The sequence below is a fragment of the Hyperolius riggenbachi genome, chromosome 4 (genome assembly GCF_040937935.1).
Source record: "Hyperolius riggenbachi isolate aHypRig1 chromosome 4, aHypRig1.pri, whole genome shotgun sequence".
NCBI classification, from domain to species: domain Eukaryota; kingdom Metazoa; phylum Chordata; class Amphibia; order Anura; family Hyperoliidae; genus Hyperolius; species Hyperolius riggenbachi.
The window spans coordinates 465243799-465257296 of NC_090649.1; the positions used below are offsets into that span (position 1 = coordinate 465243799).

The window sequence follows — 13498 nt, forward strand, 5'->3', positions numbered from 1 at the left end:
AAAAACTCGAGATGCTAGCATAATATTGCCCCTGTTTAACTCTCTAGTAAGGCCACATCTGGAATATGGAATTCAGTTCTGGGCACCACATTACAGGAAAGATATTGCAGTTTTGGAGCAGGTGCAGAGACGAGCAACAAAATTGATACGTGGGATGGAAGGTCTCACTTACCAAGAAAGGTTAGATAAACTGGGTTTATTTAGTCTAGAGAAAAGATGCCTTAGAGGAGATCTACCGGTAATTAACATATATAAATACATCAGAGGGCAATATAATAGCTTGGCGGATGAGCTTTTTGTCCCTAGGCCTTCTCAAAGGACTAGAGGACATGATCTGCACATGGAGGAAAAACGTTTTAGCCATTTATTTAGGAAAGGGTTCTTTACAGTAAGAGTGATTAAGATGTGGAATGCATTGCCACAGGAAGTCGTTATGGCAAACTCTATACCTGCATTTAAAGGGGGCTTAGATGCTTTCCTTGCGTTGAAAAAGATCCATGGCTACAATTACTAGGTTATGCCTAATGATGTTGATCCAGGGATTTTATCTGATTGCCATCTGGAGTCGGGAAGGAATTTTTCCCTTTTGGGGCTAATTGGACCATGCCTTGTAAGGGTTTTTCGCCTTCCTCTGGATCAACAGGGATATGTGAGGGAGCAGGCTGGAGTTGTACTTTGTACTGGTTGAACTCGATGGACGTATGTCTTTTTTCAACCAAAATAACTATAACTATATATGTAACCTGTGAATTTTGGATTGCTGGAATGCAATGATGTGTCAGCTTGTTAATATTAAAAAGCCAAACTAATCTAACATAGATACAGACTGTTTCAGACTAGTTAGTTCTCATCAGTGCATGGCATGGATTAATATGGCTCTATCAGGTAGAACTTGAAACACCCAGAGTTACAGATTACTCAGCAAGCTCATGCTGAACCCGAACTCATAGGAATCTATTAAAGTTGCTGTACAGCTTTGGTTTGGCTTTGATTTCAACCCAAATGTCACATTTTCCAGTATAGAGGAATTGCTATTTGCGAACGTTGTTTTTCCTAATAACCCTGTGTTTCTGATACCGGTGCTGCCTGAGTTTCTGTAATAAACAATAGACTTCATGCAGACATTCAGTCAGTGCTGACATCAGCTGAAGCAGTGAGTGGATATAACATTGGGAATAAAGTGTCCCTAAATAATGTTTGTCTCTACAGGAAACATTGCATTCAGGTTAAAAATGGGTCAAACCTTTAAGGGGTTCTGTGGAGTCCTGCAATAAACAAAAACAGACACTTACCTGGGGCTTCTATCAGTCCCCTGTAGCTGTAATGTCTTGCGCCGTCCTTGTCCAATCACTCGTTCCCTGCCACCGGTCCCAGTCTAATTACGCGTGTGACGCGGCCATGGCGGCGCGCGTGCGTGCTCCCGCTCGCTTCTCTCAGGCGAACTCTGCAGAATGTTTGGTTAATGAGCATTCGAAGCCAGTACAAAATGTACCTTGCCTGGAGGGATTCCAGATAGATAATCAGCCTAGGCTAAACCTCACTGGGAGGGCTACATTCATTATACAGCAATATGTAACTATAGGAAGTGTTTCTGATGCTGAAACCAAGAATAGTATGATAAAAGTGTGTATCCTGAATAATTTACTGCTTTCTACAGTGTGTCATTACAGTGCCTCTTTAACTGTAGCCGCTGTATTTACTTAAAATACCGTAAGTGTTTTTTTTCTTGTTGGTTTTAGGTTTTGAGTGAAATTCGGAGGACCATAGAAGGAAAGTCAGATGCAGTGGCGGTGTTTGAGGTAAGGCTTGGCCTGTGCTTCCCGCCAGACAGGAAGGAGCGGGACGCTGCCACGGCAACTTCCTCCACATCAGACTTTGTTATTGAAGATGAACTCGCTTCAAAAACTACAGGAAAGACAAAAAGAAGGTTCAAAGGAGGCGGTGCCAGGAAGCAGGTTACATTTCTGCCGAAGGAGGAGCCTTTCTCAGGTAACCTTTATGTTGTTATTTTCTTAATTTTTAAATAGTCTTATTAAAGGACCACTGTGGTGAAAAACTGTAACATTTAAAATGCATACATACAAGATGTGTACATTTGTCCCAGATTAAAATTAACTGTAAATGATCTCTCCCCTATGTTGCTGTCATGTAAGAAGAAACTCCTGCAGCCGGGATAGCTGTGCAATGCAAGTGGGTGGTCTGCGGGAAGCGCTGGTGTCAGCTGATACCACTCCAATTCTCCTTCCACTCTCAGTGCAGCAAGTCGCGCTGTAACCTGTGAGCTATCAGTTCAGTTTGGTTCACTACTTCGCATCCACGTGTGTCCACTGGGCTGGCTGTGCTCCCTGACTAAGGGGCGAGAGAGCAGACAAAATAGTGCCGACTGCACTCACAGCTGGAACCTACGCATGGACTTGGAAACTTACAGGGCCCCTTGAGGCCGGTTTCAGACTACAAACCGGCATTAGCGATGCGGCGCGTCACGCCCGACGCACCTCATCGCACCGCCAAAAACAGGCCTACAGGAAACACCGAGCTGTTGCGTGGTATTTCTTGTCTGGCCACCGGCCAAGCAGGAAGTGAGATGCACTTGCTGTCACTTCCTGCTTCAGGTATGCAGAAGTGCACAGAAGCGAATTGTTAAAATGTCGCGCTGGTGATTTCTTTTCCAAATGCACACGTCGCCATAAACTAGCATGACTTCCGTGCCGACGCAGATCGACGCAACTCGACGCAGAAGCCGTGCGGTAACGTAGTTTTTGACTTGCGTCGGGGGTGCGGCAAAAACGTCACTTCTGTCGCGCCATAATGTTACAGTATGAAAGTCTCCATCCTTTCATTGCACAGCAGTGGGGTGCGGTACAAATACAGTGTCAGTACAAATACCTCACCGCCTCGGTGCGAAAGGTCCCTCAAACTTGTATTGCAAGTGTGCATTGCATTACTCTGTTTTACCGCAGGGTAACAGCAATGGGGCCTAACACACTTACTGCGTCACAATGGGCGTTTCAGATTCACAGCTGAGCCGATGCAAAGTCAGCAGCATATAAGTGTATGACTTCCGTCGTATATGACTTCCGTGGCGACGGAAGTCATTGGAGTCAATGGGAGATGCAGGAATTTAATGGACTGGAATGGGGTGCGTTGGGATGCGCATGCGCGGACCTACGGGAATCCCAGTGATGTACTTCCTGCCCTGCAGGGGGTATGTCACTGAGTGGGGAGCAGCGCTAAGCATATGACCTTGTCAGCACTCTGCCGCAGGGTCATAGGTTTGTCATTTTTGGTTGCAGTGGAAAGCAGCAGGAGCATCGCCTCCCCACCGTGACAAAAAATATACATCTAAAACCAGCCACAATGTTTAAGCGTGGAGGTTTTTTTTTGCACGTAAAATAATACGCGTTACATGAGTCACGTGACGTGCAAATAAGTGACCTGCCCCTGACCCCATCTACATGTCTGGGTGCTGAAGTGTGCTGAGGGGCGAATTCAGATTTCAATAACCTGAATTCAGACGTCAACACTAGTTAATGTTGTGAACGAACCCTTCCTTTTTATGTTAGTTTTTAGCTCAGGTCTGTTCTAGCAGGTCTGTGTTGTGGTTTCTGGGTAATTTGCTCGGCATGTCAGGCTGCTGCTAGAGTGTGTGTAGGATTGTATGAGAGGGACATTCATCATATTGTTCCCGGAGTGTGTGGGAAAAGCATGACTGAGCAGTCTGTCTCCAGAACCTTCTATATATACAATTCTGTGTTTTCATACTCCAGATTCTGAGGAGTGGGCTGAGGAGGAGGACGAGGAGGAGGATGAAGATGAAGACAAGCGTGCTGTTGGATCTCCAAGGTGATAGTCATCATTTATGTAAAAGTACTCTTCAGTTGTCTTCAGCTCCCACAGATGTGGATAATGTCCTGTCCGATTTCATGGAAAGATTATTTGGGTATCTAGTGTGTGTAGCAGTGTCCACCGACCCAACCATTATAAGTAGTTTATGCAGTTCGCTGTCTTACAGGAAGGCGCTGCCCCGCCCCCTGGTTCTGTCCTGACAGATGGAGAAGGTCTGCTTGCTGGGGGCTCAATCCAGCTTCCACCACTCATTGCTCGTGCTTAACCTGCCCCTGCCAGCTGCACACAAAGGCTAAGTCGGGCAGCGCAAAGTGGGGCGGCTGCGGACTTGCAGAGCGGCTGTCGGGTCTGGCTGGTAATAGGTGCAGTCAAGCTGTCACCCGCCCTTTGGATTCTAGAGCCCTAGGCACCAGCCTTGTGGGCCTTCCCCCAAATCCGGCCATGGGTTTATCACGACTGACCGTTAACCTCCCTCCTCTAGTGTTCTTGCAGTCCCAACAGGAGGTCACCTCTTGCTGCCCCCTCCATAAGCAGCCTGCTGAGCACTGTGAGGCCTAGTGGACACCAGAGCAGTTCGGCTGCGTTTTGCGATCCGCTTGCGGATGTGGAAATGCTAGGGTAATGTATCTCAATGGGCTGGTGCACACCAGAGCGGGAGGCGTTTTGCAGAAACGCATACTTCCGGGCTGCTGCAGATTTTGGATTGCGGAGGCGTTTCTGCCTCCAATGTAAAGTATAGGAAAAACGCAAACCGCTCTGAAAAACGGCAGTTCAGAGCGGTTTTGCAGGCGTTTTTGTTACAGAAGCTGTTCAGTAACAGCTTTACTGTAACAATATCTGAAATCTACTACACCAAAAACGCTTCCCAAAACCGCAAAATGCTAGCTGAAACGCTACAGAAAAATAAGAAAAAGCGTTTCAAAATCTGCTAGCATTTTGCGGATCTGCTAGCGGTTTTTGGTGTGCACCAGGCCTAAGGGCCCATTCACACTTGGGATCACAAAACGCTAGCAGAATCGCTAGCGTTTTGCGACTGTGATTTTTTTTCGCAATTAACACGCATTTTTTTTATTGAACATTTTTGTGATTTTTTTTTTTTTTAGCACGTTTGCGTTTATTGCGAATCGCCAGCGATTGCAGCAGTGAGATCTTTGCCATATACTTTTAATGACACTAGCACTTTTTAAATGCATTAGTGATCGCTGGCGATTCGGTAATCGGCGGTAAATGCCCACAAATCGCCCCAGTGTGAGGGGTTCTTAGGTGGCCATACATTAGCAATATATGGACAGATTGACCATGAGATAGATCTCCCTCTGATCTGATCTGTTGCCTGCCCATACACCGCAGGCCAATAGATTTCAGTATAGTGAAGCTGCCTCTGCCACCTGCCTTGCCGCCCCTCAAGTGTAAAATGTGCTGGTGCCCATGCAGTGTAAATCCTCACCTTTCCCGCTGCAGCACACAGCACGTGTGCACCACGTGGTGACGTCACACACAGCTGCTTGGTGCCACACGGGGCTGATGTCAGAGAAGGCAGAGAGTTGTGCCAGCGGGACTGGTGAGAATGAACTGCCCACTGTGTAGGGGGGGGTGCTTTTTACTTTTGGGGCACAGCGGATGGCGGTACATCGGTAGTCGCGATATCAAATGCTGTTATGGTTGTGCTCTTGATTAAATGTTTTTCAGGCAGATTGGTCTTTCGCCATCCTCCTCCGCCGTCTGGATCCTCTGTTAGGAGGCCCAATAAAGTTGGCGCCAGCTTGCTCAAGCCGCCAGGAGCGATGTGGCACAGTACTCTCCTGGCTACGGGAGCGCGATGGGGCACGCACAGCCAGGGCGTGATACGCGCAGTATGCCCAACTTGTGAAGCTACCAGCCCACCTGCTGGAGGTTCCAGGTGGTGGAGGACGCAAGGGACCGATAAGTCTGAAGCGGGTTTGAAGAAGCCCCAAGTATTTATAAAACTTTTTTTTTTACTTGTCTCAGGTTTATTAAAGCGGATCCGAGATGAAAAACTAACTATAACAAGTAACTTGTCTATTACAGAGCAAATGTGGCTGCATACAGCTTCAAAAGTTTATGATGATTTATTCCTGTGATACAATAAAAGCGGCCATATTCTGTTTGTCATCATTACACAGGTAATCTGCAACTGCATCTCCACCCCTCAGCCTGTGAAAAATTCACTCCCCCCTCCCCTCTGCCTCTGAAATCTCTGGCTAGTAACCTCCTCCTCCTGCCCAGACTGAGCTCCCATAAGCCCTTGCTACATGAGTCTGAGTGCCTTGGCGTTTTGGAGAAGCTGGGGGCAAGGCTTGTTTAGTTTATAGGGAATTGAGTATTAAAAAAAAAAAATTGGCTTGAGGAATGCCCTATAAACAATAGGAAAGGAACACAATTATGCAATGAATAAAAGTTCATCTCGGATCCACTTTAAAGGGAACCTGAAGACACAAAAAAAATATTCACTTACCTGGAGCTTCTGCCAGCCGCCGGAAGCCACCCTGTCCCACGTCGGTCCTCAACGATCCTCCTGTCCACCGCTCCGGCTTAGTTTTGCTGCGCCTGTGTGGCCCTGGCCGCACGCGTCCCTGTTCGTGCTTCCGTTGCTGGGAGCATCCTGCGCAGGAGACGTAGACATTTTCTTGTACCGCGGCTGCACAAGCCGCTGGGAGCGCGAACGAGGATGCGTGCGGTTAAGGCCACGCAGGCGCAGTGACTGTGTCAACTTACAAGTCGGTGGTACCAAAACTGCACTGCGGCAGAGGACTGGAGGATTGTTGAGGACTAGCGCAGGGCGGCTGCAGGGGGCTGGCAGAAGCCCCAGGTAAGTGAAACTTTTTTTTTTTTTTTTACTTTAGATTCCCTTTAAAAGCTGAATTCTGTGGATCTGAAGGTAGAGTAAAAAAGATATTTTATCTTTCTTGTAGGTCTCCAGCTGTCTCCAGGAAAGTTTGTCTGTTTCCCCCTAGAAGTGACTTTGATCTTCACATACGGGGAATAGTGGATGGTTTTGAGCAGACAATAGGTATGTTGACTTTTGCAGAACTATTTAAGAATGCCCGCATTGGTGGAGTTTTGACACAGCAGGTTGCAGAGGATTTCTCATACCACATAGTAGAAGTCAGTGAGGGGAGAGGGATTGCTGCTAGTAGAATATACAGTGCTCCCCATAATTGTTCATACCCCTGGCAAATTTTGACATAAAATAACTTTTATTCAGCCAGCAAGTAATATGTTGACGGGAAATTACAAAATCTCCCAAAAGATAATAAGACGATCTCCGCTTTTATTTACATTTGAGCAAAAAGTGTCCAGTCCAAAATTAATCATACCCTTCTCAATAATCAATCGAAAAGCCATTATTGGCTATTACAGCAATCAAACACTTCCTATAATTGCAGACCAGCTTTTGTATATCTCCACAGGTATTTTTGCCCATTCATTTTTAGCAATGAGCTCCAAATCTTTCAGTTTGGATGGTTTGCCATCACCCTGATCTTTAGCTCCCTCCACAGATTCTCTGGCTGGGCCACTCCAAAACGTTTGTTGTTGTCTGCTAACCATTTCTTCACCACTTTTGCTGCGTGTTTTCGGTCATTGTCATGCTGAAATGTCCACTGGTGCCCAAGGCCACGTTTCTCTGCAGACTGCCTGATGTTGTCATTGAGAATCCTCATGTATTGCTCTTTTTTATGGTGTCGTTTACTGTGAGTAGGTTCCCTGGTCCATTGGCTGAAAAACACGCCCAAAGCATTAGGTTCCCACCACCATGTTTGACAGTGGGAATGGTGATCTTAGGGTTCTTTTTTTACGCCAAATGGAAGAAACATCATTGTGACCAAACATTTCAATTTTCGTTTCATCTGACCATAACACAGAAAACCAGAAGTCTTCTTCTTTGTCCAGATGAGCATTTGCAAAGGCCAAGTGAGCTTTTGTGTGCCTTATCTGGAGAAGTGGAATCCTCCTTGGTCTGCATCCATGGAACCCAGCAGTGTGCAGTGTTTGTTGGATTGTCTGCCTTGAGACATTGCCCCCAGCAGAGCCCAGATTCACCAGGATGGCCTTGGTGGTGATCCTTGGATTCTTTTTCACCTCTCTCACTATCCTCCTGGCCAGCACAGGTGTCACTTTTAGCTTTCCACCACGTCCTCTGAGATTTTCCATAGTGCGGAACATCTTGTATTTTTTAAGAATACTTTGCATTGCAGTCACTGGAACTTGAAAACATTTTGAAATGGCCTTGTAGCCCTTTCCTGACTTGTAAGCAACCACAATGCGCAGTCGCAGGTCCTCATTAAAATCCTTTGTCTTAAGGTGCGTACACACATGCGACTATAGTAGTTTGAAACGATCGTTCCCCGATCATTTCAAACGACGATCGTTTAAAAAAAAAGCAGCCAACGACCATTAAGTCTAACGACGGACGAACTAGATCGTTAAAAACGAACGATCTAGCTTGGTGGATTTTTTCCAACGACGATCGTTTGCAAAAGTAGTACATCGTTGGAAAACGGTCGTTCGTACTAGGCTTGACATGTGCATTTCGCTACTTCTCCATGGAACTTAATTTTTATGCGCAAGCGCAATAGTTGCTTTACGTGATGTAACGTTCGTTCTAACGATCAGATCGTTACACACCTTTAAAAGCTAACTTTACTTAGGTCGTTCTTTCGTCAATTAAAAGTTCGTTCGTCGTTCCCAATGAACGATCGGTGTCGTATGTGTGTACGAAGATTTAGCCATGATTGTCCAGTAACCAACTGCAGAGAGCTGCTTTTTTTCACCTGTTGAGTTGATTAAAACAGCTGTTCCTAATTAATCAGGGTAATCGGAATGCTTTAGATCAGCTTGGACCATTTGGAATGGTATAGAACTTCGGATTTTCCCACAGACTGTGATAGTTTGTGAAGGGTGAGGGTTTTCAGTTCAGGTCCACTCTAAGATCTCCAGCACAGAGAATGTTAGTAAAACAGTCCCCCGTGGCAGAAAGTAAATGATGTTACCCGTCTCAGCCACTTCCACCGCAGTAAAAGTTGACAATGGCATTCAGTTTTGCTTTCAGCACATTAGAACAGAATGCCTGCCCGTATTTACACAGATGACTCTGCAAAGGATGCTTAGGCAGTCATATGACAGAGCATCCCATCTGGCAGTGAAATCTGCGAGTGACAAGACTGTCATCTGTAACCGTAGCGGCGCATTAATGAGGAGCCGCCGGCCACGCTGGCGCAGCAGTTCGGCCACTCGTGGGGAGCGTGTCGTATGCACATGCCTGTGACTGCCCTGCGTGTTACTGGCCTGTGACCCGTGCCTGACCCACACACAGGCACAGAGCTCTTCAGCTGTCATTGTCACAATGCCTCTCTTCACATGTCCAACTCTCCCGCCTCATAGCGAGTAATGTGCCGCTTGTATTGTAATGACTGCGAGCCTCTTTGCACCGCCGTAATTCACTGAAGTGTTGTCGTATTTAAAGGGCTCAGTTGCAGGAAATAAAGATAGCCTGGTGGGATGTTGGAAGAATGGGCTGGAGGTTACAGGATTAGGGATGTTCCCCGGAGAACAAAGGGGAGCGAGGCTGCTGAGAAAGTGTAAGTAAGAGTTAGCAAATGAGTGCAGGGAGAAGGAGAGAAAGCAAAAGTGGCAAAGAGACTGCTGGATGGTAGGCAGAGCACAGAGTACTAGAGAGAACACTAGATGACATTGGGCTTGATTCACAAAGCGGTGCTAACCTACTTAGCACGTCTAAAGTCTTTAGACGCGCTAACCAGGGTGCTAAGTAGGTTAGCACCGGATTTCTCAATCAGATCGTGCGCTAACTTTGCGCGCGTAAAGTTTTATGCGCGCAAAGTTTTACGCGCGCTAAGTCCCATAGGCTTTAATGGGCACTTCGCACGGTGCGCCCTGTGCTCTGTGCAGTACGCGCGTAAAGTTTTACGCGCATAAAGTTTTGCGCGCGTAAAGTTTTATGCGCGAACAGCTTGTTTAGACGTGCTAAGGGGGTTTTCACAGGCGTGCTAACAGTTACCACCGCTTTGTGAATCAAGCCCATTGGGGGCACAGGGTGGTGGAGGGAGAGAGGGCACAGGGTGGTGGAGGGAGAGAGGGCACAGGGTGGTGGAGGGGAGAGAGGGCACAAGGTGGTGGTGGAGGGAGAGAGGGCACAAGGTGGTGGTGGAGGGAGAGAGGGCACAGGGTGGTGGAGGGAGAGAGGGCACAGGGTGGTGGTGGAGGGAGAGAGGGCACAGGGTGGTGGAGGGAGAGTGGGCACAGGATGGTGGAGGGAGAGAGGGCACAGGGTGATGGTGAAGGGAGAGAGGGCACAGGGTGGTGGAGGGAGAGAGGGCACAGGATGGTGGAGGGAGAGAGGGCACAGGGTGATGGTGAAGGGAGAGAGGGCACAGGGTGGTGGAGGGAGAGAAGGCACAGGGTGGTGGAGGGAGAGTGGGCACAGGATGGTGGAGGGAGAGAGGGCACAGGGTGATGGTGAAGGGAGAGAGGGCACAGGGTGGTGGAGGGAGAGAAGGCACAGGGTGGTGGAGGGGAGAGAGGGCACAGGGTGGTGGAGGGGAGAGAGGGCACAGGGTGGTGGTGGGGGGGAGAGAGGGCACAGGGTGGTGGTGCAGGGATAGAGTGCACAGGCTGGTGGAGGGGAGAGAGGGCACAGGGTGGTGGAGGGAGAGAGGGCACAGGCTGGTGGAGCGGAGAGAGGGCACAGGGTTAAGGGATAGAGGGCACAGGCTGGTGGAGAGAGAGAGAGGGCACAGGGTGGTGGAGGTAGAGAGGGCACAGGGTGGTGGTGGAGGAGGGAGAGAGGGCACAGGGTGGTGGAGGGGAGAGAGGGCACAGGGTGGTGGAGGGGAGAGAGGGCACAGGGTGGTGGAGGGAGAGAGGGCACAGGGTGGTGGAGGGGAGAGAGGGCACAGGGGGGTGGAGGGGAGAGAGGGCACAGGGGGGTGGAGGGGAGAGAGGGCACAGGGTGGTGGAGGGAAAGAGGGCACAGGGTGGTGGAGGGAGAGAGGGCACAGGGTGGTGGAGGGAGAGAGGGCACAGGGTGGTGGAGGGAGAGAGGGCACAGGGTGGTGGAGGGGAGAGAGGGCACAGGGTGGTGGAGGGAGAGAGGGCACAGAGTGGTGGAGGGAGAGAGGGCACAGGGTGGTGGAGGGAAAGAGAGCACAGGGTGGTGGAGGGAGAGAGGGCACAGGGTGGTGGAGGGGAGAGAGGGCACAGGGTGGTGGAGGGAGAGAGGGCACAGGGTGGTGGAGGGAGAGAGGGCACAGGGTGGTGGTGGAGGGAGAGAGGGCACAGGGTGGTGGTGGAGGGAGAGAGGGCACAGGGTGGTGGAGGGAGAGAGGGCACAGGGTGGTGGAGGGAGAGAGGGCACAGGGTGGTGGAGGGAGAGAGAGCACAGGGTGGTGGAGGGAGAGAGAGCACAGGGTGGTGGAGGGAGAGAGGGCACAGGTTGGTGGAGGGAGGTTGGGCACAGGGTAGTAGAGGGGAGAGAGGGCACAGGGTGGTGGAGGGGAGAGAGGGCACAGGGTGGTGAAGGGAGAGAGGGCACAGGGTGGTGGAGGGAGAGAGGGCACAGGGTGGTGGAGGGAGAGAGGGCACAGGGTAGTGGAGGGGAGAGAGGGCACAGGGTGGTGGAGGGGAGAGAGGGCACGGGGTGGTGGAGGGGAGAGAGGGCACAGGGGGGTGGAGGGGAGAGAGGGCACAGGGTGGTGGAGGGAGAGAGGGCACAGGGTGGTGGAGGGAGAGAGGGCACAGGGTGGTGGAGGGAGAGAGGGCACAGGGTGGTGGAGGGAGAGAGGGCACAGAGTGGTGGAGGGAGAGAGGGCACAGGGTGGTGGAGGGAAAGAGAGCACAGGGTGGTGGAGGGGAGAGAGGGCACAGGGTGGTGGAGGGAGTGAGGGCACAGGGTGGTGGTGGAGGGAGAGAGGGCACAGGGTGGTGGTGGAGGGAGAGAGGGCACAGGGTGGTGGAGGGAGAGAGGGCACAGGGTGGTGGAGGGAGAGAGGGCACAGGGTGGTGGTGGAGGGAGAGAGGGCACAGGGTGGTGGAGGGAGAGAGGGCACAGGGTGGTGGAGGGAGAGAGAGCACAGGGTGGTGGAGGGAGAGAGAGCACAGGGTGGTGGAGGGAGAGAGGGCACAGGTTGGTGGAGGGAGAGAGGGCACAGGGTGGTGGAGAGAGAGAGGGCACAGGGTGGTGGTGGAGGGAGAGAGGGCACAGGGTGGTGGTGGAGGGAGAGAGGGCACAGGGTGGTGGTGGAGGGAGAGAGGGCACAGGGTGGTGGAGGGAGAGAGGGCACAGGGTGGTGGAGGGAGAGAGGTTACAGGGTGGTGGTGGAGGGAGAGAGGGCACAGGCACAGGGTGGTGGAGGGAGAGAGGGCACAGGGAGAGAGGGCACAGGGTGGTGGTGGAGGGAGAGAGGGCACAGGCACAGGGTGGTGGAGGGAGAGAGGGCACAGGGAGAGAGGGCACAGGGTGGTGGTGGAGGGAGAGAGGGCACAGGCACAGGGTGGTGGAGGGAGAGAGGGCACAGGGAGAGAGGGCACAGGGTGGTGGTGGAGGGAGAGAGGGCACAGGCACAGGGTGGTGGAGGGAGAGAGGGCACAGGGTGGTGGTGGAGGGAGAGAGGGCACAGGGTGGTGGAGAGAGGGCACAGGCACAGGGTGGTAGAAGGAAAGTGATCACATACACCTTGTATCAGAACCATCCAGTATAATATAAACCATTATGTGCCAGGTAAAATGTCTCCGATCAGCCTGGATTCCTGCTTCTCCAATCTTTGGGTTCACTCGTACGATATTAAAGCATCACCCCGTAAGGAGGATAAATGGATTCAGAGGAAAGTCCGGAAAACCTGGCCTGACTGTGACCTCCTGCTGGGAACGGATGAAGATTACAAGATACAGGTATGGCAATGTCTCATGCTAGTTCACATCACATTCCAGCAGAATAACCCAGCAGCGTGGTGGCTGAGTGCTTGATAGTCTCACCCAGAAGCAGTAGAATCCCAGGGCATGGAGTTTGTATGCTTTCTCGGTGATTGGTTGCGTTTCCTCCAGGTACACTGCTTTCCTCCCACGTCCCTCTAGCTTACTGTCAGATTAACTGACTTCCCTCCTAAATTGGCAATAGATTGTGGATATTAGATATATCATTTTTGTTTATGAATATAAATTTAAAACAATGCATCCTTTTATACCTGTAGTGCAACTAACAGGGGAGCAGCCCTTACAGTTTTGGGGCAACCCGTTTCTTCCTCCCACCCCCCCACCCAGTGAATGGATGTTCCTTTAGATGGCTGCTATCTGTCCCCCCATATGCAGGGTAGTTCAGCAGAGCACAGTAATTTCCCTCCTCCAGCGCCGTGTTGCTTTGGCTCTTCACTGCAGTCAACAGCCGTGCGCCGGGCTAATACCTCCATACAGTCTCGGCCCAGTGATGTTGTGCGAGTGATTGTGCCCCAATCTCTGTCAGGAGACTTCCGTCTAGTGTATGTATGGGCGTTAAAGTGAACCGAGTACCATTTTTAGCACCCAGGGCATCTCAATTGCACATTAAAAATGCATATGAACGATGTGGCTCATTACTAAAAAAAATCCATTCTACTTCTTTTTACATTTAAATGTTTGTTAG

General features: G+C 50.5%; 1 protein-coding gene across 4 annotated transcripts in view; it reads left to right on the forward strand.

Annotated features, from left to right (window-relative positions):
* The window catches only part of DNAH14 (dynein axonemal heavy chain 14), a 237921-nt gene that overhangs the window by 37445 nt on the left and 186978 nt on the right, over positions 1-13498 (forward strand). For all 4 annotated transcript variants that reach the window (XM_068232854.1, XM_068232855.1, XM_068232856.1 and 1 more), the window contains 4 exons: positions 1740-1989; positions 3768-3843; positions 6780-6877; positions 12602-12771. In XM_068232854.1, coding sequence (XP_068088955.1) covers positions 1740-1989; positions 3768-3843; positions 6780-6877; positions 12602-12771 — 594 coding nt within the window. The remainder of the gene's footprint in view (positions 1-1739; positions 1990-3767; positions 3844-6779; positions 6878-12601; positions 12772-13498) is intronic.